The sequence below is a fragment of the Ceratotherium simum genome, chromosome Y (assembly GCF_057802395.1).
Source record: "Ceratotherium simum simum isolate JZ-2026a chromosome Y, ASM5780239v1, whole genome shotgun sequence".
NCBI classification, from domain to species: domain Eukaryota; kingdom Metazoa; phylum Chordata; class Mammalia; order Perissodactyla; family Rhinocerotidae; genus Ceratotherium; species Ceratotherium simum.
The window spans coordinates 4,210,942-4,234,402 of NC_141941.1; the positions used below are offsets into that span (position 1 = coordinate 4,210,942).

The 23,461-nt window shown below is 37.0% G+C and overlaps 1 protein-coding gene across 5 annotated transcripts in view; it reads right to left on the minus strand.

Moving 5' to 3' along the window:
- Window positions 1–23,461, minus strand: part of LOC147911620 (neuroligin-4, X-linked) — a 295,702-nt gene that overhangs the window by 98,620 nt on the left and 173,621 nt on the right. For 3 of the 5 annotated variants that reach the window (XM_087427908.1, XM_087427909.1, XM_087427911.1), the window contains 2 exons: window positions 21,255–21,314; window positions 17,756–17,908 (listed from right to left, as the gene is read on the minus strand). In XM_087427908.1, the coding sequence (XP_087284034.1) occupies window positions 17,756–17,908; window positions 21,255–21,314 (213 nt within the window). The remainder of the gene's footprint in view (window positions 1–17,755; window positions 17,909–21,254; window positions 21,315–23,461) is intronic. The other 2 variants (XM_087427910.1, XM_087427912.1) reach the window with 1 other exon arrangement.

Genomic DNA, 23,461 nt, shown 5'->3' on the forward strand with positions numbered 1-23,461 from the left:
GTAACCACGTCAGGCCAGGATTGCAATGTGGCAAAAAATGGCATTTGGATCAAGAGTTAGAAGTTTCTGGAACCACTCAAGTTTACATAGCCTGATATAACAATGTAACTGCCTTTTTCAATTATATTTTATCTTCAGACTACTTTGTAAACTTTTCTTTAAGTTTTGTTTAATAAACAAATACTTTGCCTGAGTTATACTGAAAACTCCAAGATGGAGCTATGATGGAGATGTCATAAGGGTGCATATATCCTAGATTCTCTCACTGTATGATGTACTGTTGTGCTGCATTTGCAAATGAAATGCGTTTTTCCAAAACAATGGACAGACAATTACATTTCTTAGGCATTTAAGGTCACATCAACAAGTGGCTGAAGCCACAACACATATGTGTTATGTGACTGCCAAGTGTCTTACGTATTATAAAGATCTTTGAAATTATGATGCATCTCTTGATGGCAATCTGTGTCCTCCTAAACAAGGTAGCATTTATGCTCTGACTTGGAGCCCTTAACATCTAGCTCTTGGTGGTCTTCAGCACTCACCTGGCCCTGGCTAACTCTTGTGGGGGAGATCCTTGCGCTGTTCTCAAGCCCATATGTTAATAATGACGAGAAAATAACTTGGGTCTAAGGGATGGAAATAGGGCCACCCTTTTGTCTTACTCTAGCATGAGGAAAGAAAATGCAAAGGCAGATTTCCAATAGTTTGAGAAGCAACTGAAAATGCGAAAAAATCTAAGCACTAAATCTAAACGCCCAATAACAATTCTATTAATGAAAATCATTTATTCAGCAAAGAGTCCCAAACTTTGTTATAACCCAAGTAAAGGTATGTAAAAATTTTGGCATTTGGCTCCAAGACTGATTTGGGGATTATGAAGACTACACTAAGAAAAGATAGAAAACCCAGATCAAAATTGGATCTCAAATGACTTTACCATTCTGAAAACAAGTTTACCTTCCCAAAAGGATTTTATTTGAATCCTGTGCTGTTTTATCCACCTCTCTTCAACATGCAGCTTAACTGTGGCTTTGTAACTAGAAATTATATGGCATTAATCAATGACTAGGAAATTTAACTTCCCCTTCTCTTTGTTAAAAGTTATTTGAACTAAAACAGAAATGAATGATGTGTTGACTACTAAAAGATGAGTTAAAACTAGTTCCCTTAAAGAATAATCTCTATTTTAAAATAATTCCTTAGGCTAGCACTGTATTTTTTTTTTTTCAGAAACAGCAACAACTGTCCAACTGATATATATTAATAAATATTTAAAATCACGACTTTAGCAAGTCTGAAGGTCATTTATATGTGCAATTTAAGTTGACAATGAGTTTGTTTTGTTGATTCTCAATTAATTGAAGTGGGGTGAACAATGTTAAATACAAATAATAATTTGTTAATTTTTTTCCAAACTCTGAATGGTTTACACTTAAATGTAAATTTGGTAATTACATAAAGTAAAACAATACTTGCTAACAAAATAACAGATGCAGATGCAAAATAAAATGTGCAGGTGTGAGCCTAGGGCACTGTAAGTGGCATGCTTGCCACATGTAATTGCTGAATGAATGTCTGATGGAACAGATAGGCCTGACAAGTGGATGCCTATAAAATTCTCTCATCTCTACAAGTTCACAGTTTTAAGGAAATTTCTTAAAATTAGGTCTTCACCTGGTCAAAAGCATAGAAATTCAATTAGCAATGCAAGTTTGTTCTGAAATCAAATTGAGACATTGGAGTGGTAAAAGGTCACGTTTGACCCCATGATAAAAATGCCTCTGAAAGTCACAGAAAGGAAAAAAAGAGATCCTTGGGCCAGTTTTGTTTTGTTTTCTTCATTTCAGGATGTTGTGGTGTGTCTGACATGTTTTGTTTGCTGTTTGGTTATTTATACGCTCCTTTTAAGAACTGGCTTCAAATGTGCTCCTTTTAAATAATTTTAAAGAGGGGACCTCAGCAAGGCATATGCGAGCTTCAGACTTTAGTTTCCTTGTATTGAGGCAAAACTCACATAACATAAAATTAACCATTTTAAAGTGTACAATTCAGGGGCACACAAGAGGTCCCTGTTTCCGCACATTCAACCCTGACCTGAGCAGCCTCACCTGCCCTCTATTAACAGAACAGACACCACTGAATCGTAACTCGCCATCTGTAGTTTTCTTTCATCATGTCTCTTCTCACATTTTGACTTCCATGGGGATTTGGACTTGAGACTCAATTGCAAATGGATCCCATGCCTAGTTATTCAAATAGGATAGAGAATCAAGAAGCAAAGCAAGTGTGATATTGCTAAACACAGATAAGGAACTGCCATCTCCTGTCTTGGTTCAGTAAGATCATTAATGACGGGTGGATGTACAGGCAGGTATAATCTTACCTGTAAAGTACAGGAAGTGGGTGCAGAACTGGCACTCACCTGGCAAGCCCCAGGGCCTCTATGCTGATGGCTAATATCAGGGAAGACTGCTTTGCTGGCTGGTGAATGCTGTTGCCGGGAGCCCTGAAGAGTGGTTACTGCTTGCTGGCTCAGATCTCCTCCATGATCCAGCAACACAAAATGTTAACCCCTGGCTCAGTAAGCCTCCAGTACTCCAATACACAGCCTACCATCTAATAGAATGGCCTGATGGGTTGGTAGGTTGTGCATCTACTGTCTTCTGCAATAAATATTTTGATCATATTTTTTGGATAATTTGGATCACAGATCTTTTTTCTACATCAATTTATCGATTACTCATTTTGAGTTGCTATAATCTCTATCTCCCAAAGAAGGATAGGAAAGTTCCCAAATTTAAACTTCAAATGGATGGCCTCAGGATAAGTTATCAAAGGCAAGTGCTACCGGCTTTACACCATTGATATCTTCAAAAGTTAGTATAAACAGAAATTCCACTGCAAATCGAAGAAATAGTAAATTCGAATCATTAATAATATATCACATTTGTATTGCTCCATTCCTATCTTAAAATATCTAATAATCTCTAAATTTATGCTTGTGCCAAGACTATTATTTCTCAACAGTAGATCCTAAAAGTTCTCATCAAAAGCAAAAAAAAAAAAAAATGTAACTATATGATTTGATGGATATTAACTACATTGACTATGGTAATCATTCCACAATATATACATATATCAAATCATCATGTTTTACACCTAAAACTAACACAATGTTATATGTCCATTATATCTCAATAAAACTGGAAAAAAAAATCTCTCAGAGTAAAGAGGCCATCCATGTAAATTAATAAAGGAAGAACGAAGACTAATGAATGGGCTGGTAGTGTAGGAAACTACTGGCAATCTGACCCACAGTACTCCTTACATTGAAACCAATAATTTTGCCAATCTGGGAGAAAAGAGAGCATAATTTTTGGCCAAAAGGAAAGCAAATTTATTTCCATTCAAGTGAATCCCTACCAGTAGCCAACAATCCCCAATTCAGGCATATATATCTCTGCTTCTAAAGTAAGATTCTCTGGTATTATTCTAGAAAATAAAAAATAAAGTCTAAAGAATTTCTCTATAATGGACTCTCTTATTTTCATTGGCCAAACACTCTGCTGGTGCAGCAATAAGATGATAGCATCTTTCAGGAAAAAATCACTCGTGTGTGAGCAGTGGGCTAAGATTTTCATTAAAAGTCCATCAGTCACTTTAAAATTTGAGATCTATTTGAATAAGTCTCTTTTTAAAAAACTGCATTAATCCTGTGTGTTAATTTTTAGGAACCTCCATTTTGAGATGGCTTGTGGCCAACTTGCAATTCCCAGACAGGGCAAAAAGGAGCATTTGTAGTTGGATTTTATGATAGAGGGAAAAGGTGGAAAGAATATAGCAAAGTCACCGTTTTCACCGTATATTTATAAGTTTGTAATTGATGAAGAAAATGTGAGATATAGTCCTATGCAAATTGTTGGAACAAAGGCATATGTTTCGTAGCTAATAGGAAAAAATGTTTTTGCTGCTTTTAGAACTAGTTGGGAAATTTTGGGGCCAGCCTGGTGGCATAGTGGTTAAGTTCACACACTCTGCTTCGGCAGCTCAGGCTTCACACGTTTGGATCCTGGGTGCGGACCTACACGTCACTCCCAAGCCACGCTGTGGCGGTGTCCCACATACAAAATAGAGGAAGATTGGTACGGATGTTAGCTCAGTGACAGTCTTACTCAAGCAAAAGGAGGAAGATTGCCAACAGATGTTAGCTCAGGGGCAATCTTCTTCACCAAAAAAAAAAAACTAGTGGGGAAGTTTTAAAGGTTCAGAAAATAAAATTCTTGATACTACATCATTACATTATTTGAAAGCAAAGAGGAAGCAAGAAGGTGAAGGATCTTCTACGAATGGTGAGTTCTGAGCCAGGTTTCATCCTGAGTCCAGTGACACACAGAATGAAAACATTGGCTACTCCTGTATCCACACACATATATATCCCAATAATGACCCATATGAGAAAGTTAGGTGTCATGGGTTGAATAGTGTCCTCCAAAAATTCTTGTCTGCCTGGAACCTTAGAATGTCACCTTATTTGGAAACAGGTTTTTGTAGATGTAATTTAGCTAAGTATCTCTAGACGAAATCATCCTGGAGTAGGGTGGGCCCTATATCCAATGACTGGTTTTCTTATAAGAAGAGGAGGGCCGGCCCGGTGGCTTAGCGGTTAAGTGCACGCGCTCCGCTGCTGGCGGCCCGGGTTCGGATCCTGGGCGTGCACCGACGCACCGCTTCTCCGGCCATGCTGAGGCCGTGTCCCACATACAGCAACTAGAAGGATGTGCAGCTATGACATATAACTATCTGCTGGGGCTTTGGGGGAAAAAAATAAATAAATAAAATCTTTAAAAAAAAAAAAAAAGAAGAGGAGAGACAGATGCAGAGGAGAAGCCATGTGAAGACAGAAGCAGAGAGGGTAGGGGTGCAGCCACAAGCCAAGGGATGACTGGAGCCCCCAGATTCTGGAAGAGGCAGGAAGGACCCTCCCTTGGAGCCTCTGGAGGGAGCGTGGCCCTGCCACACCTTCATCTCAGACTTCTGGTCTACAGAACTGGGAAAGTATCCACTTCTGCTGTTTTAAGCCACCTAGTCTGTGGTAATATGATATGGCAGCCCTAGAAAACTAATATTTTTAGATTTTAGGGTCATCTAAGAAACCTGACAGTCATTTGCAAAAATTTAGCACAGCTCTTGGGAAAAATCGTAATTATTGTCTTGTTATCACAGTTGTTTAGAATACCCATGGAAAGAGCTAAAGAAAAAAATCTATTACAGAGCTCTACTATTTCGGTTTGTTTTTATAACTATCAAAATCTGATAAAAATATTAAGACACGCAGATTTTTAAATATTTTTGAAACAATAAGTTTCGATTCAAGATCTCATGCATGCCACAGACATATATCGTCTCCATTGAAGCTAACCTATATGTAAAGACGATGAATCCTGAGCTGTTGACACTGGCATAAGTAGATGTTTCGAGGAAAATGGAACCTTCTGTATTTGTGAAAAAGGAACAGCTGCCAAATCTAAGGAGTGGATATAAACATGGTTTACATAAAATGAGGCATTCACAGATTTTGACAACGAGCAGTTCACTCATACTGCATTAAAAAAAAATGTTCAAATCAATATATTCTCTCCTGTGTTAATTAGCTTTCATTTTGCAATTTGGAGTCAAAAACACTGCAACAGCTAATCATCCAGAAGGTGTTTATTAACTGGTAGGCACTCAGAAGGCAAAGGCATTATGAGCTATGACCCCAGCCCTCAAGGAGGTTAGAAATCAGTTCCCAGAAGTAAATATTATCCACATGAAGAAACAAAGCCATACACAACTGAATGTGAATTTTACAGTTCAAACTGAGTTCAGCGACAGGGACTTTCATGCCAGTGTGACCCTCTGTTCTCAGAGAAGGGAAATACGCAAAAGACAAGTGGTTCTCAACTGGGTTGATGCTTCCCTCCTCCTCCCCACCAGGGGGCACTCAGCAATGCCTGGAAATATTTTTGATTGCCATGACCGGGGGTGGGAGGTGTTACTGGCATCTGGTGGGTAGAAGCCAGGGATGGTACTCAACATCCTACAATGTACAACACAGATCCCCACAATAAAGAAACATCCAGTCCAAAATGTCAAGAGTGCCGAGGCTCAGAAACCATGAAGTCCATAATATACTTAGCATAAGAGGTCAAGTGCCTCCTTGCTAAATATTTGTCCACAGCCCTCATCATACCACATCATACTATGCATTTTATGATATGTGTCTGTTTTTCATTTTTTTCTCGCTGGAATAAAAATGTTATCTGCTCAGGGATTTTTGTCTTTTTTCTTCACTACTTTATTCCCAGCAGAAGGCACCATGTGGCAAACAGCAGGTCTTCAGTATACATGTCTCGAATAAATGAATGAATGAATGAATTAAATCCACTGTTAAAGTTTCCTTGGCAAAGATATCTTTGTAAGGGTAAGAAACAATGTCTTAATATCATTTAAATTATACACACATAGCTCTCTTTCTCTTTCTGTAATTTTTTTTTTTTTTAAATTTAGGGCTCCCTATAAAACCTTGTGAATTTTGCTTGCCAATTCATAGCCAAAAGATGCCTTATCCATATTTTATTGACAGTTATGGGGAGTTAATGTCTTATGGTCAATGAGAAAATTTGCATTGTAGTTCAGTCAATGCTGATCTTTCCCTGATAGACATATTGACTCCTACATCAAGGTCATGAATTTAGATCCCTGAGCCTGCAGTGGCAGGATCAAATCCCCAGTCACAGTAAACTGGTTGAAATGAATCCATATTTGGAGATGCTTCAATGGCACTCTATCTAGATACACTTCATCCATTCTTGCATCCATAAATCGGGTCCGTACGATGAGTAGCCAATCCTAATAATGGAGACAGCAGTAGGGCTCAATATTGGATTGACTGTCATGATAGCACTGAACTTGTGAAATACAATAAGTGGGCCAGGCTGTTTGGGCAGCAAGAGTCATTATGCAGAGTTGTAGATAAGTGAGTCGGAGGACTAAGTTTCCAGATACATAAGTGATAAGAAAGAGACAAAGGTGAGTTGCTGGTCTCCCTCTTTGCAGCCAGTTTTGTGAGTAATATGGGGCCATTTTGTTTCAAAGCGCTGGTGGAAATTTCAAGTGGAAATGTCCTGGATATGTAAAAGGGTGGAAATGAAAATTGAGTGAAAAGATCAGGGTCAGAGATGTGAATTAAAGTAACCTCATCTTCGATGCGAGCATTGAATGCCTGACAGCAAATGAGCTCAAAAGAAGGATGACAAAATCTGAATAGGACTACAAGTGGAGAAAGTGAATTAGTAATGAAAACACTTTCCTCAAAGAAAATCCCAGGCCTGGATGGCTTCAGTGGTGAATCCTACTGATTGCTCAAAGGCAAATTAACACCAATCCTCCACACACTCTTTAAAAAAATATAGAAGATGAGAAAACACTTCCTACTCATTCTGTGAGGAGAGTAGTAAGTACTCTGATACCTAAACCTGACAAAGACATCACCAGAAAAGAGCTCTATGCATTCATCTTTTTATGAATGTAGATGTAAAAGTCCTCAAAAAAATACTAGCAAACCAAATCCAGCAGTATATAAAAAGGATCATTACCATCACCAAGTGGGATTTATTCTAGCATTCAAGGTTAGTTTAATATTCAGAAACTGATTAATGAAATATATCAATAGGAAAAAGGACAAAAACCACGTGATAATATATTTTTAAAAAGTGAACTCAAAATGGATCAGGTCTAAAATAAGATCTGACACTATATAACTCTGAGAAACAAATATAGGCACAAATTGATGTGGCCTTGGGTTACACAAAGACTTTTTACACACCACAAAAAGAGCAAAAAGAAAAAAAGAAAAAATAGATAAATTGAACCTTATCAAAATTAAAAACATTTGTGCTTCAAAGGGTACCACCAAAAAAGTGGGGGAAAAAACAAAATGGGAGTAGATATTTGCAAATCCTATATCTGATAAGGAACATGTATCCACAACATGTTTAAAAAAAAAAAAAACTCTTATAACTCAATACTAAAAAGATAAATACCCCAATAAAATATGGGCAAAGATCTGAACAGACATTTCTCTGAGGAAGATAGACAAATGGCCAGTAAGCACATGAAAAGGTGCTCAACATCAGTAGTAACCAGGGAAATGCACATCAAATATGACACTACGTTATACCCACTGGGATGGCTATAGTTAAAAAGATGGACAAGAACACGTGTTGGTGAGGATGTGGGGAAATTAGAGCCTTTATGCTGGTAGAACTAGAAAACAGTGCAGCCACTTTAGGAAAGAATTTGAAAGTTACTCAAATGGTTACACAGAGTTATAATATGACCCAGAATTTCCATTCCTGGGTATATATTCAAGAAAAGTGAAAACATGTATCCACACAAAAACTTGTACATGAATGTTCATAGCACCATTATTCATAATACAGTGATACATTTCTTAACGATAGGGATACATTCTGAGAAATGTGTTGTTAGGTGATTTTGTCATTGTTTGAACAGCATAGCGTGTACTTACACAAACCTAGATGGTATAGCCTACTACACACCTAGGCTGTATGGTACTAATCTTATGGGACAACTGTTGTATATGTGGTCCATTGTTGACCGAAGTGTAGTTATATGGTGCATTACTGTATCTAAAAAGTGGAAACATCCAAATGCCCATCAAAAGATGAATGGATAGGGGCTGGCCCGGTGGCATAGCAGTTAAGTGCACACGCTCCGCTTCGGCGGCCCGGGGTTCGGATCCCGGGCGCACACCAACGTACTGCTTGTCAAGCCATTCTGTGTCAGTGTCCCATATAAAGTAGAGGAAGATCGACACAGATGTTAGCCCAGGGCCAATCTTCCTCAGCAAAAAGAGGAGGATTGGCATCGGGTGTTGGCTCAGGGCTAATCTTCCTCACATGCACACAAAAAAGATGGATGGATAAACAAAACATGTTATATCCATACAATGGAGTATTACCTGGTCATAAAGATTAACAAAGTACTGATATATGCTACAACATGGATAGACTTTGAAAACATAATACTCAGTGAAAAAAGTCAGACACAAAAGACCACATATTGTATGACTCCATTTACATGTAATGCCCAGAAAAGGCAAATCCATAGAGACAGAAAGTAGATTAGTAGTTGCGTAAGTCTGGGGGGCCAGAGGAATAGATATGGAGTTTTTCTTTGGAGTGATGATAATGTTCAAACATTAAATGGCGTTGATGGCAGCCACTTTGTGACTAGACTAAAAGCCATTGAATTGTACACTTTAAATGTGTACATTGTATATAAGCTGTGTTAAATAAAGCAGACAGACAATGAAAAGTAGGAGTGGAGACAAACCCAATAGGTCATTTACATGTTAAGGATTCCAAGAAGATTAAGAAAGATAAGGATGCAGTAAAGGCCATTAAAAGTATTTGGGGCAGCAGAGAAAAAGCTTATGACATATGAGTGGCCCTTGAGAGAACAGTTTTGAAGAAATATGATTAAAAGGGAGGAAGTTGGTTAACCAGACATGAGAAGGGAAGAAATAGACAAGGTATAACTAAAAAAATGAGCACTGTGGAAAAAAAGAGATGTGGAAGTAATGAGGCCATTTGCTCAAGATTCTTTTTGTAAAGATGTGAAATCCTATGCATGGATTTAGCAAAGCACTACTAAGGGAAAGGATGAATGATATTTCTAAATGATATTATAAGTTTATATTTAGGAGGGAGAAGGGGATAGCAACGAGGGGAAAGGATTCTTAGAGATTCAGAAACATATTGAAAGAGACACTCTGGTGAGGTGTCCTCCATGTGTTCAAACGGCATAGAATAGAATATATATAGATATATATATGTCAGATCTCTAAGAAAAAAGAATAACTGGGTCATCTAAACAGTTATCCAGATACGTTAGTAAAGAGACATGGATCACTTTGAATGATAGAAAACATTTCTCAATCCAAACTGGAAACATTTCCTCATTCCAAAATTGTTTTCCCAACTCTGGTACAAATCTTAGTTTTATTGGATAGAATTCAGAGTGTTTCTGTGCGAGATCATCTAATGCTTATGTCTATACTAAAACGTGTATCTTTACAATCCTACCCACCTGTTTGTGACAATACCCATTTCATAGGACACAACCTTCTTTCCGTAATATCTGAACCTATAATAAAAGCCGTTGTACTGAATGCAATGAAAATCAGTGCATGCCATCTCAGATAATTAGCAGAATCAACAGAGCCCTGCAATTGATTTATCTACGGAAAGACCCTAGCTCATCCATGCCTCATGGCTATAGCAGCAAAGGAGTGTGGCATTTAGTGTTCTAAAATATATCTGATTTTTTATGCTGGGAATTGCACACTTCATTCAAAAAAGCTATTTCTTTTTAATCAAAGGAAAATTACCCTACCCATTAGATCAGACTTACCCAATAAATATGTTACAATGCGATTTTATTTGAAAAATACATTTATCTTGCTAAATGCACAATGTATCTGCCATTTCTGGGTTACCTTTTGCTCCCTAAGAAAGTCACTTTGAATCTGCACCTTGCATCTTCTAGCATTCCTTTTCATAAAGTCAGTGACTTATTGGTGTGTCATTAGGCAAAACTAGGAGAGTTATACTAGAAGAGAGACTATGCCCCTCGTGGTACCACTCCTGCCATGTACACACGTGCACATTCATTTCATGTTTCTTATAAAGCAGGCTATTACAGGTTTGCAGGTGAATGTCACAAGAAAAAAAAAGATCTACAGGCTAGAATGTGTATAGTCATGGAGTGTTTCAGCCTCAGCAGTCTTTAAACTTCCCATTCCGATTGCCTTTCAGACATTTCTCCAATATCTCACTTGAAAGGCCTAATTTCCTCAAACATATCTAGGGAAGGAAGGAAAGGCACATAGGAAGCATGCAGGTATTTATCCTTCAGGGACTGTTTAAAAAACATTTCTGTGACAGAATTATCGCCAGAATCTTAATTCCCAGCCCACTCCAATCAAGCCTAATGTATCTTGGCTCTCAATGTCAATGCTTCCACCTGGAACTTTCCAGCTTCTCCCAACACTCAAATACCCAATGACCTTCTTTTCATTTGCAATGATGCTCATGCCCCTTTTTCCCAGGAAGACAGAGGCCACCTTATCCTAATCAACTAAAAATGCTCAACCCTTCATACGCTATGTGAGAAGCAAAATGAAGAAAACATACAAAGGGGAGAGAGTGGTTTGTTTCTTTTAGAATTAATACTCCTAAGAGACTCTGTTTTGAATGTAAAAATTTCTGGGAGAGAACATTTTTTAAGTATATCCTGTGTGATTATTAACTCAAGCTGACATGACACTCTGGAATTAATTAGCTGGAAATTATGTATTTATTGAATAGATTCTTCTATCAAGTGTGTCTTAACATTGTGATTTCCAAAAATGGCTAGCCATGCAAAAATAAAATTCCAACTTCTTTTAAGAAATTCTGAATCATCCATAAGGAGGTCATGGAGATTCTGCATAGCACAGCACATGCTAGTCAATAATTTTGTGCATTTGAGATTGAAAGAAAAAAGTCTTTTGTACCTTCTCTCCACCCTTCTCCTAATTTTCTTCACCCAAAAAATCCCTTCACATCTCTCTTCATTTCCATTTGCTGCAGTTTACTTTCCCCCATGGCCTTCTGTCACCTCAGAACAAAGGATCCTCTTGGCTCTGCTGTTCATATCAACCTTCACACAAATGACACCTTCCACATTAGAGTCTTGATCCCACTGTAGTGCTTTCTATATCTGCTCCCACGTGCCTCTGAAGTCCCAATGACAGAGCATGCATCCGATGTGAGCACTCTTCTTTATTTGCTGACCAAAGTTAATGCAGTAGGCATGTTTAGCCACCAGGAGGCAGAAGAGGAAAACCCAAATAAATGATCAGCAAGAACAAAACAGGACCACAAACTTGTCCACTCCCAGAGTTCTGGTTCATATCAACACCAGCTACAACAAAGATTGGATTACAGTGTTTCCACACGACTATTGAATGCCCAGAAACCTATTGATAAAGAAGACTATGAAAGACAATAACTTTTTTGGGGAAGAATCTCTTGGTTTTTCGTTTTTGCGTAGCTTTCGAATCAGAGAAGCTACGCCAACACTGCCTTCCCCAATGCATGCATCCTACACTTGTGTTATCTAGAGTACATACTCCCCACTGCCCCTGAGCCCATCTTGGAGAACAACATCAGCAACCCTTGCAGCAATGAGACCCAGATGATGTCAGCCACTCACCAAACAGGGTCTTATTCTAAGGGTTCCCATCCGTTCCTTCCACTGTCTGTATTTTCATGGTTGTGAATGGTCTCACACAATTTCTCATCCCATGCTCTCACACTTCTCCCATAACTTTTACTTCTAGACTTTTGTTTATTTTTCTCTAAGTGCAACACTCCACCTTTCCTTTGTACCCATTTAACTTTTTCCAGCATTTTTTGTAGCTTAGTGATGCATGGTTTCTCTTTTAAGGTGGAGAAAGGAAACTTTTCCAGTCGGAATCCAATTGGGGAAATCTGAGAGGAGAGGGGATATGCTGGAGTTAGGAAGGCAGCATCAAGACATGGAGATCCTTGAAGGGGGGAATGATTTTTTTCTTTATATACACACTTAAGAAATTTTGATTTGATAAATAAGATATGCTCCATTTGTAATTTAAGAGAAAATTCTTAACAAAACATATAAAAAGAAAAGAGAAAAAAGGATTCTTATTAAAAAAAGTGAAAGCACCAAATAGTGAACATCTTGAACTCCCAAATGACAGAGGAATGTATGTGCCATCTATACAGTAGCTTGATATTTTGCAGCAGAGGTGCATACGGCATATCATAGCGACCCACTAAAGTATCACTGATGCAAAATGCTTGTGCAGAAATGCACAAACATGGAATTCAGATCATAGCTCTTTACAGGAAATTATCAATCCTCAGCTCCAATGATTCCCAGACTCCTTTTACTGAATGAAGTCTGACATGGAAGACCAATATTTTAAAGGGACAACAGTGAAACTACTCTAGCTCATGTCAAAGGGCCTCCAAATGCCCTGACCCTCCATCTCAGATGGAAACCAAGACCCCAAAAAGGAGACCAGAACAGCAAAGGTAGCCACACCATGAGAGCATGCATATAGCTCAAGTCATGCAGATTTTAATTCAAATAATCTTCCTGCTCTGCGTATAGACTGCTTTTATTTCAAAACATTTCTCTCTTATATTCAAAGTTACGAGAGCAATGCACCTAAATGGGTGTATGCAATGGATGACCTTCAAGAGAAAGGCAACTTCAGAACACTGTTAGTTACACAACCTTCCCTGAGAGGAAAACTTTCAGTATAGCTACAACACTTGAAAAATGAGGAGGTGTTTCTGAGACTTTTTGAATCCTTGGAAAAGTCAGTTATGTAAACCTATGGGCAACATTTCTTAAGATCACAAAATACCTATCAGGTGAGACATCCATTGAAGTCACCATTTAGCTCAATGGTCTCAACTCCATTTGAGGGCAACAGACAGGAAGCAGGCAAAGGAATGGGCTCTAGCAGTTAGACACCCAACTCGATGATAAAGCGTTAAATCCATGGTGCCCAAGAGCTTTGATGTGACAAATGCCATTGTTGGGGCAGATACCACCATCATCGTGCACCATAGTGGACTACCAATAATGATTCAATGAAAAGGAATCAGCAACGAAGAACCCACTTTGAGGAACATAGGAATACATTGTAAGCATCGTGTCACAATTTTTTATCTAGATCAACAATAAGCACATCTGATATTTTTTGTGCAACTATAGAAGGTAAACCTGATGCTAAAGTGGTATTCAGTTTCCTAACTCATTTTGTAGTTTACCTGGTTCGTATTTAACACTGACTGGCAAGGCTGGAGGTGAGCTCTTTGGCTTCCGTTAGACCTGGGTTCCAACCCCAGCTCTGATCCCTACAAGCTGTACCACTTGAGTCCATCCCATCACCTCCGAGCCTTTGTTTCCTTCTAAGTAAGATAAGTGAACCTTCCAAGGGAGTTTGTGAGGATTAAGGGAAGTAACACATACAGCAACCCACCGCTGGCCACACTGCAGGATCTCAATAAAGTGGTCTTAAAGCATATAGAGGATCATTTTGAAGCAAAAATAACTTAAAGCATAAATGAGGCATCGAATTGTAGGATAACTCAAAAGGTAATACCATGCGAGCTAAACTGAAATGAATATCTGAATGGGGGTAGAATCAACCAACTGAAGATGCAAAGACATGCAAATTGGAGACAATTAATGAGGAAAGTGGAGGTAAGAGCCACAAATAAATAAATCCCAGGTATTTCCATCAGTAACCAACAGTAAGGAGATTTCTCTTTTATATCAAAGGTCTTTGGACAATCATCATGAAAAAAAAAAATAAGAGGCAGATTTGATAGAACACAAGTTTTGGATATATATGCCTTCCTAATGACAAAGGTGTACAGTAGAACGAATAGGAAACATGCTGATACAGGAGCATCTCCTTTGAAAACAAATGGAACAGCAGTTAAATCATTAGACCTTATGTGGGTATAAATAATTACCTTATAGCTATAATGACACATCCCAGTTTGCCAGGGACAATCCCAGCTTATTAATAGCTTATTAATAACTCTCAAAGTGTCCTGGATTCGACAATAAATTATATGGTCAATGGCTAGAAGACTGTGTCACACAGTTCTGATTAAAGGAAAGATTCATATTTCGAAAAGCAAGCACGAAGATCCTCTCATTTATTTCACATTACAAGCGTCGTATAATTATTACTATCTTTTTAATTAAAGTGGTTCAGTTTGGATGACAGTATTGGATAGATATTAACTATTACATATTTGGCCAGTTTCAATTAATTCTGTGGATCAAAAGTGATATTAATACAATGTCCAGTGATATTAATAGCAGTGGAAATTTTAAGGTGACTGGGTGTACTGGTTGCCAGTCATGGGCTATGAAACTTCACATACATAATGTATGTACAATACATTTGTGCTGTATGTACAATAACTTTGCAAAGGAGAGGATGCTACCACAGTCTATAGGGACTCAGAAAATATTAGCTGACTTCCTCAATGTCAGACATGGAGTAGAGGGAAGACGCTGGTTCATTTCTGTGTCATCCTAAAAATTTATGTCCTTTCCACACCAGCATCCCGTTTCCATTTTTACCATAATTCTTCTTTTTACCCCTCTCTTTTGGGTAGGAAAACTGCATTTTTTACTCTGCAAAAAAAAGAATCATCGCAAACAATATTTTTCCATTCCTCAGACAGAAAAATGGCATTTATGCATTTATTACTTTTTGGAGAAAAAACTCAACCAATACTTCAACGTTTTGCTAAAAACGCATGCATTTATACCAAAGGCACTAATTGGAACGATCATCCCTGTGATTATTGTGCCATTTTAATTGATCACCTTTTAAAATATTTGGATGCCGATGGTTTAAAAATATTTTTCAACACTGATAATAGTGATTTCCTGCAAGGAAAAAGTAAACGCTCCCTAACAGTTTCCAAGAGGACAGCAGCAAAGGCAAGATCTGTGATGGTGATAAACTAAGTCACATTTTAAAATCTCCGTCACTTTGTATAATCAGCAAAGTTGGCACATTTCACTCCATCCAATAAAAGGGTGTCTGTAGTGTTCTCGGTGGTTCCACAGTAGCTCATTCGCGGGATGTAAATAGACTGGAGAGAGATGCTAAATTGCTTCTTTTATTTCTCTATGACCTCTCTCACAGCTCTCTGTTATCTTACCACGATTTTTCTTTAACTCTCAGTAGCAAAACGTAGACTTAGAATTTTTCAAGGAGAAAAGTTCTAAAACCAAGAATGTTTTTTCCCTTATTTAAAAAAATATTAAGACGCATATAATTCCCACAGTACTTTTCCAGATCTGTACTTAATTCATGAACGGGCCAAACTGATAAGAGATCGCCGTGCAGAGTTGCTTAATACAGTTCGGCTTTAGAGGGGAAAAAATCAATTTCTTTTGAAATCTAACCTTTTAAGTAACATCTACACATCATGCACGCAAGAGAACATTTTTGTTATTCCAGCAAAGCAAGAACTTGATCAATGTCCGATGCTTCATTCAGAAAACAGAGCCCAGAGCACCTCCTCTGTCTGATGATGCTACACAGGGTCCAACACACTGCCTGCTTTGAAAGGGCTACGTGCAGCCCCCCGACATGTTGTCTCCTCTCCCCACCTCTTTGTTAGAAAGGATCTTTTGTAAAAGATCAAGAAACACGATTTCCTGTTTCAAACACTAGTGGCTAAAGCAACTCGCCAGAAGCCTCTGGAAAATATTTGGAGAGGCATGCAATCATTGCTATGTGAAATTACTCTGCAAAGGTTTGGCTCATAGAATGTATGAAATAAGAAAAAGAAATAAAATCATGAAATGAGAAGCTCCTTTTTATTTTCTTTAATGTAAAAAACCAACAGAGAATTTCGAGTACTTTATTAATGCTCCAAAAGACGTAATTTTGCAAACATTTATGAATGTTTGCATTTCTCAATTAGAAATACATTTCTACTACTCACCCCCACCCCGGGGTCTTTTTAATAGGTGAATATTTTCACATGTGAATGAAAAAAAGGTACAAGATAAGATTAAAACATCAAGTTGAAAATAAACTATCCTTGGTAATATTTGCCTATTTGGAGAACACATTTCCAATCATATTTCTTGTTTGACAGATCTCTGTAAGTCCTTTTTATATTTTGTGGTACCCACCCTGTGACATACACATCTCACTCACAACCACATTGTTAAAAACTCAATTTTCTGCACCATTTCAATGCATTTTTGCCTTGAAAACAAACTTTTTTTACATAGGCCAAGGAACATTATTCACAAATTGTATGACAGCAGACAAAACCACGAAAGAAGGTAAATCTCAAAATATTACCCCCAAAATATATATTTTTCCAACCCCCAATTGGAGGACAATGAATTAAACATCAAAACAATGGAGAGCCACTCATGAATTTCCATGCAGTTAGCCAACGTCCTTTAACTGTAAATCACAAAATGTTACAAAATTCAAATAAGAGTTAAGTGGCATTGCATGCAAATGCGATGGCCAGCTAACCACACAGCAGTTCTTCAAGGCCCAACAAACACAGATAATCAGTTAAAAAATTAGGTCAAAGATTTTCCTACACACGATCAACTAATTAATCTACCTATACAACCATAAAAGAAAGCTAACATCTATGGCCATTATCAGCCTGTACGAAATGACCACCCATTGCCAAATATGCTATCATACACACCACCTAAGCGAGTTCACTCCACAGAGCTATGTTGGCTAACAAAGTTTACATTCAGCCCACAGAAAGAAAAGTGCTTTAAATAAAACTTCATGTTAATTTGATGACTTTGGACTCTGTGTTTGTTTGAGGAGGGATTGGAGTTCCACGAAATAAAATTCCTAATTACAAACTGCACAAAAAAAACAGATTTTTTGTGCATCCAACTATTAAAAGGAACAGACAAATCCTAACATGTGAAGTGAGTACTGGGAAGTAGAATTTCCTCGGAATCAGAGCAACACAATTCTAATCAGTGAGTCCCAACAAGGTAAACAGCAGACCTTCGTCACTGCCTCTCGCACAGTCATGTATGTGATGGAATCACTCACCCAAAATTCCCAGCCGGTAGTTAATAGTTATCACGATGACGTTCCCATAGCTCGCCAGGATGCTGCCGTCAATCATATTGCCAGTACCCTCCATATAAGATCCGCCATGGATATAGACCATAACTGGCTTCTTACTGTTCTGATCATGGATGTCTGCAAAAAAAGCCAGATAAGGAAATACAATAAAAAATCATACTGATTAGCTAAATAAAGGGCAAAGGACACTGCTTACTTTTCCTAGTTCTGACTTGAATCAATCCCATGTCTATTTTTGAATTATATACACATTGATAAGATTGCCTAAGGAAAATGGTCAACGTTGTTATATTTTCTACAGATAGAAATGATATTTTGAGAAGCATATAGACATTTGAAGTGGTATGTATGTATATATCTAAAACACTAAAAAATTAAAGGATTTAGATGAGATACTTATTTCCTAAACGGTGCTCAAACCCTAAAAGGTGACTGAAATGGAAGAAGCACACGGCATCCATTATAAAATATATTTTCACTGAGTGTGAAACCAACTTCAAAATTATCATTTATTTTTACTATAACAGCCCTCTTCAGTCAAAGGTGAGTTTATAGATTCACTTTTAACTTAAAGATGGGAACGTAAGAGGAGGAGTGAAACTATAAACTCTCAATATAGGACAGAGGGTGACAAAAAAATAAATCAATGGTCAAAAATTATCAACAGAACAGAAATGTGTAAAAATGAAAACAAAAGAAAAAATGATGTCCAAGCAAGTGTTTTTGCTCTGGCTGACTTGTTGTAATATCCCAACATATGTAAATGACAAAAAGGAAAGAGATGTAATAAAAGTGGTGCTTGATTGCAACCTCAAGATAAAATTATGGATGCTATATATTTTCACAGGGAATACAAATTCCCTGTGGAGTTTATATTGGTTGTGATTTGCAACCAATGAGTACTCTTAGCAATTACTTTATTATTTTATTTAACAATGATGTAAAAATAATATTTCGCAATGGTTTGTGATGATAAATGTTCAGACACCCTTTGTCCATTTGTAAAGCCTGCTTTCTGAAAAGTTATGAAGAAATAACCTACTTGGTGTTAATCAATCATTCCCTAGGCTTATATTTAATGTTTAAGAAGACTGAGCTCAACTATAATAATTTATGGAGATATATATACACACATATATATATGTATGTGTATGTGTGTGTAAATAATTTAAGTATCTGTATGTCATCAAAAGAAAACCAAATTTACCCATGTATATTAATTTTCACTTTTTTGTTCAATGGAGTTTTTATTATTCTAATTCACTGAGACACTTTCGATATATCAGAAAGGAATTTTAAGGAAATGTACCACCATCATTTGGATAGTGGCTACTAATAAAATGAATTATGATCACAAAATCAAATGTGCTCATGAGGTGTCACAATACAGAGTAAAGAAATCAGGAGAAACCCACTGGTCACAGTCAAGTACAGAAAAAGAGTGTCAAGCTGTCCGTGTGTCTGCAGATAGTTAACCCACAGCAGAAGAGCATCTCTTATTTTCTCATATGAAATTCAAATAGAAGGTAAAAATCCTTTATTAGTCATTTATTCGTCATACGCTATGTGGAATTTTTAAATAAACTGCTGTCTCTATAAGGTGTGGTATTGGCATGATCCACCTCTCTCTCTGGCCCCTGATTAGCTGTTTTTGCCCTTATTTATTTTACCATAACCTGCTGTTGACTACTCCATGGTGAAAAAGGAATAGGTGAAGATTTTGAGGGCTGCTTTAAGGGGTTTGCTCAGAAAAAATGTTTGGTCAACATCTCTTACCTTTTGAGGCACATAGAACAAGGTTCTCATGAACTTGAGGAAGTAATAACCAGATGCCATATTAATCCAAAGTTTAAAAAAAAATGCAGGTTATGGGTATCAAATGAAAACTAGACGGCATTTTAATGGTACTAAAGTTGCATTGTGAGTGTTGTGAAAACAGATCCTAATGATCAAAAGGAAATATGCTAAAAAGAGAGTGCAGAGCAAGACGCAAATTACATCCTTAGATGGTTTACACCATCTCTTATGAGAATAAGGAGAAGAGTTTTTAAAAATATATATCTTTTTGAGTACTGATAGAATTGCAGGTGTTCTGGGGCCCACACCAAAGGAGAGGCTAGCTACTGCATCAGGTGTAGGAGGGGATATTCGAACACCATCCAAAGAGCTCTCTTAGGTAGCCACTAGAGGTAGAGACAGCCCTATGAATGCAGGTAAAAAATAAAATAATAATAACGTTAAGACAAGACAGGCGTGAAAGCAACTTTGGCAAAACTTCTTTTCTTTGAGAGCAGCTGATATATGAAGGAAATTAAAGAGGACAGCAAAACCAACCCGCTGATAAAAAGGCACTTTCAGGGAGATTTTGGTGCCCAGCACCGAACTCTCTACTCACTTCTCTGCTGTAAATTGCCTTTCAGCCCGAGAACCACAGGTTCATCAAGGGCCTTCATCCTCTAAGGTAAAGAAACAGAGTTCCATGCATTTTGCTGCTCAGATTGGAGAAATGTGCTTTTACGCATCCTATAGAGGCTTCACGGCAGCAAAGGCTTATTTTAGACATTGTTTCTTTTCTTTTAAATCAGTTATTCTGCTGAAGGACTAGGATACAGTGTGTTAGCAGTCGCTTAGATGCCAGGTATCTTCCATCTTTTAAAAAGAATCAATTTACTTCTGGTGGATAATCTGTCAAGCAATATGGGATCCTTCAAGAAGATACTTTCCATAGCAACCAAATATTTTTGAGAGGAAAAAATGTTTTTGAAATAGCCGTGGTGTGAAAAGAAAGTTGCACAGTGCTAGCTTTTTGACCTTGCTATCCCTATTTATTTTTCTTTAAATGCTGCTAAAAGGCAGTCCTGAAAGAAATAACAACATCTCATTAAAACACTTTTTCATGTATTTTACTGTGAGCCAGAGAAGATTCTTTGAAACCTATTTTGGAATCAGTATGTTCAAAAAAAAACACACACTGAAACACCAGCTCCCAGAAAAGTTGTACCGAGGTGTCTCACAGAGTTTTGCAGTTCATAGAAAGATTTAAGAAGAGCAAAGCTCCAAAATACAGCATTAACTTACACAATAACACTAGGAAGGAAGCAAAGAAATTGTATACATGCATGTTTTAAAATTCCATTTTCTCTTCTTGTGACCTAGTCAAAAAAAAAAAGGAAAAAGAAAAAGAAAAACGGCAGGCTTCCTTGTAAACAGCATTTTGTTACTCACTACATATTCAGAAACAATGTTTATATGTCTTCTCACAGGTGATGTGTAGTCATCTACACGGTCATTTGGGTTAAAAATGACAGTGGTTTCCAAACAAGAAGAAAATAAAGAAGCACACCAAAGTGTACTTGTTTCAGAGAAGGGGAGGAAAAACAGATTGAAATGAAAAAAAAAAAAAAATAGAGAGATAGATATAAAATCATGCATCAGGATCAAGCTTTGAAAAATCAAAAAATACCTTCATCTTCACCACGGTCATTACTGGTTATATCATCTGCGTTTTTCTTTGTGTTGGCTCCTGGGTCATATTGAGAAGGAAAATAAAGGGAAAAAAGAGAATTCAAAAACAACAGGTTTGCAAAAAAATCAGACGAGAGAGAGATATTACCCAGTAAAAGAAAAAAAAATAATGTCACACAAAAAGTTGAAATTTGTTACATTTGGATTTCAAAAAAATAAGGGCGATGCAAAATGCATGTAAACAGAAAGATGTCAACAAGAACAAATTCAAAATGTTACTTGCAAAAAATATTAGCTATCCGGTGAAAATGCAGTTTGGGGATTAAAATGATACTACTGCCAAAAAAAAGAGCGAATGTGAGTTTAAAAAAAAAAGAAAATTAAATTATTAAAAAAGAGATTTCCCACATTCTTAAAAGAAATGTATATGAAATATTCAATGTTCCTCTAATTTTAACATGTTATAATCTAGATAAATTTTTGAAATGTCACTGATACACTTTGGCTAGGAAATTCTGTAATGTACAAAGAAATACATTTAAACAGTAAACATGGAAGAACTTTAATCAAAATATCTCAAAATCGACATTAGTTTCATGCATAAGAACTATAAAACACACCATTTCAAATAAAAATCAGGAATGTCACTAGTTAATTTAAATCAGGAAGATTCACCTCTCATCAGTGGTTAGAGAAGACTACCCATTATTTGCTCCTGCTGTGTACTATAAAAAAGTCTACCACTTTCAACAAGTATTTCTTAAGTCAAGATAAAACATTACAAATCATGTTCTCTGTTCTTGAAACTCTTATTAAATATTATTTGAATGTTACTGCTATTTGAATTTGTAAAAAAAAAAAAAAAATGAAGTCACCTACCTTGACGACCTTAAACATAAGCCAAATAGGAATTTCCATGTAGGCAAAATGCAGAGAGGGTCCATTAATCACACCAAAAGACTCTCTTATGCTCTCTATGTGCAGCGCACCATTTTGGTTTTTATATTTTTCAGATACAAGAGGCCAAAACATTTATTATCACTTGAACTGTTTAGTTAATTGGCTCAATTGTTTTCTTTTCATACACAGACACAGCCCAGGTATGTGTATCCCAGTTCTTATAACTTGAACTGTCAATCAATTGAAAGGATCTTTGCCTTCCTATAGGGTGCTAGGATATGTGAATTAAGAGAGAGGAAAAATAGTAACTGTTATCCACAACACTTGTGTCTGAAAACCAGCCTTCAATTTTATGTAACTCAAAGGAGCTTAACGTGTTTGAAACCAAGACTTGAAGTTGCTGTTTTCACAGGTCCAGTAAGAGTCCAATATTGTCAAGTTCAAGTGGCTCAACATCTTTTAAGAAGCAGACCTGGGTGGGTGGGAAACCTGAGGTATTGTATTTGATTTTGAGGTTTAAATATTCCCACTGTAAACAATTTCAAGATACCAATATAAGGTCATTGAAGACAGAGCTGGGAAGAGGTGCCTGGGATCCCTTGAGACTCCAACATACCACTAATTTTATCCAATCTACCTAAAGGTAGAGCTAAGTCTTGTAGGAAACAATCCTTTCTCGTTACAACATGCTCATTTCCAATCCCTTCGAAAGTATCAGAACACTGGGGTGTTAATCTTTTATAGTTGTTATCTTGATATCAAAATCTATTCATGTCAAAGAATTCTGTTGCATTTAAGTATCTTAAAACAATCTCTTAAAAAATTAATCTCCAGCAAATTAGCTCGACTGTCTTTTGGGGTTCTTTTGTCAGGATTTATACACATAAAATCTATTTGAAAGTTAACACGTGGACTGAATTTATGGCTAAATTGTGTAAAAAAGCCTAAAAGAAACGCCTTTCTTAGAGAAATAGGCTACATGGATAATACAACTAAGCTGTTTGTGTTAGAAAACAAGTCCTTCTCCTTTCTGAAAAAAAATTTCAATTCATTCATGGAGGAAGATTTTAAGTTTCTATAGAGACACGTCATGTCTTTCATTAGAAAAGAAAAGATACTCGAAAAATTAAAGGTGTACTTAAAAGACATGGAATGGATTAGGGGAGAGAATGTGTTCCCTGATTCAGCTGATTCCCTCCAAGAAAATGTATTCCTTTAAAGTTTGACTACCTCTCCTTATCACAGCCTTCCAGAAAACATGCAGTCCACATTGAGAAAGGTCTTCTTTGATTAGGACTCCATACC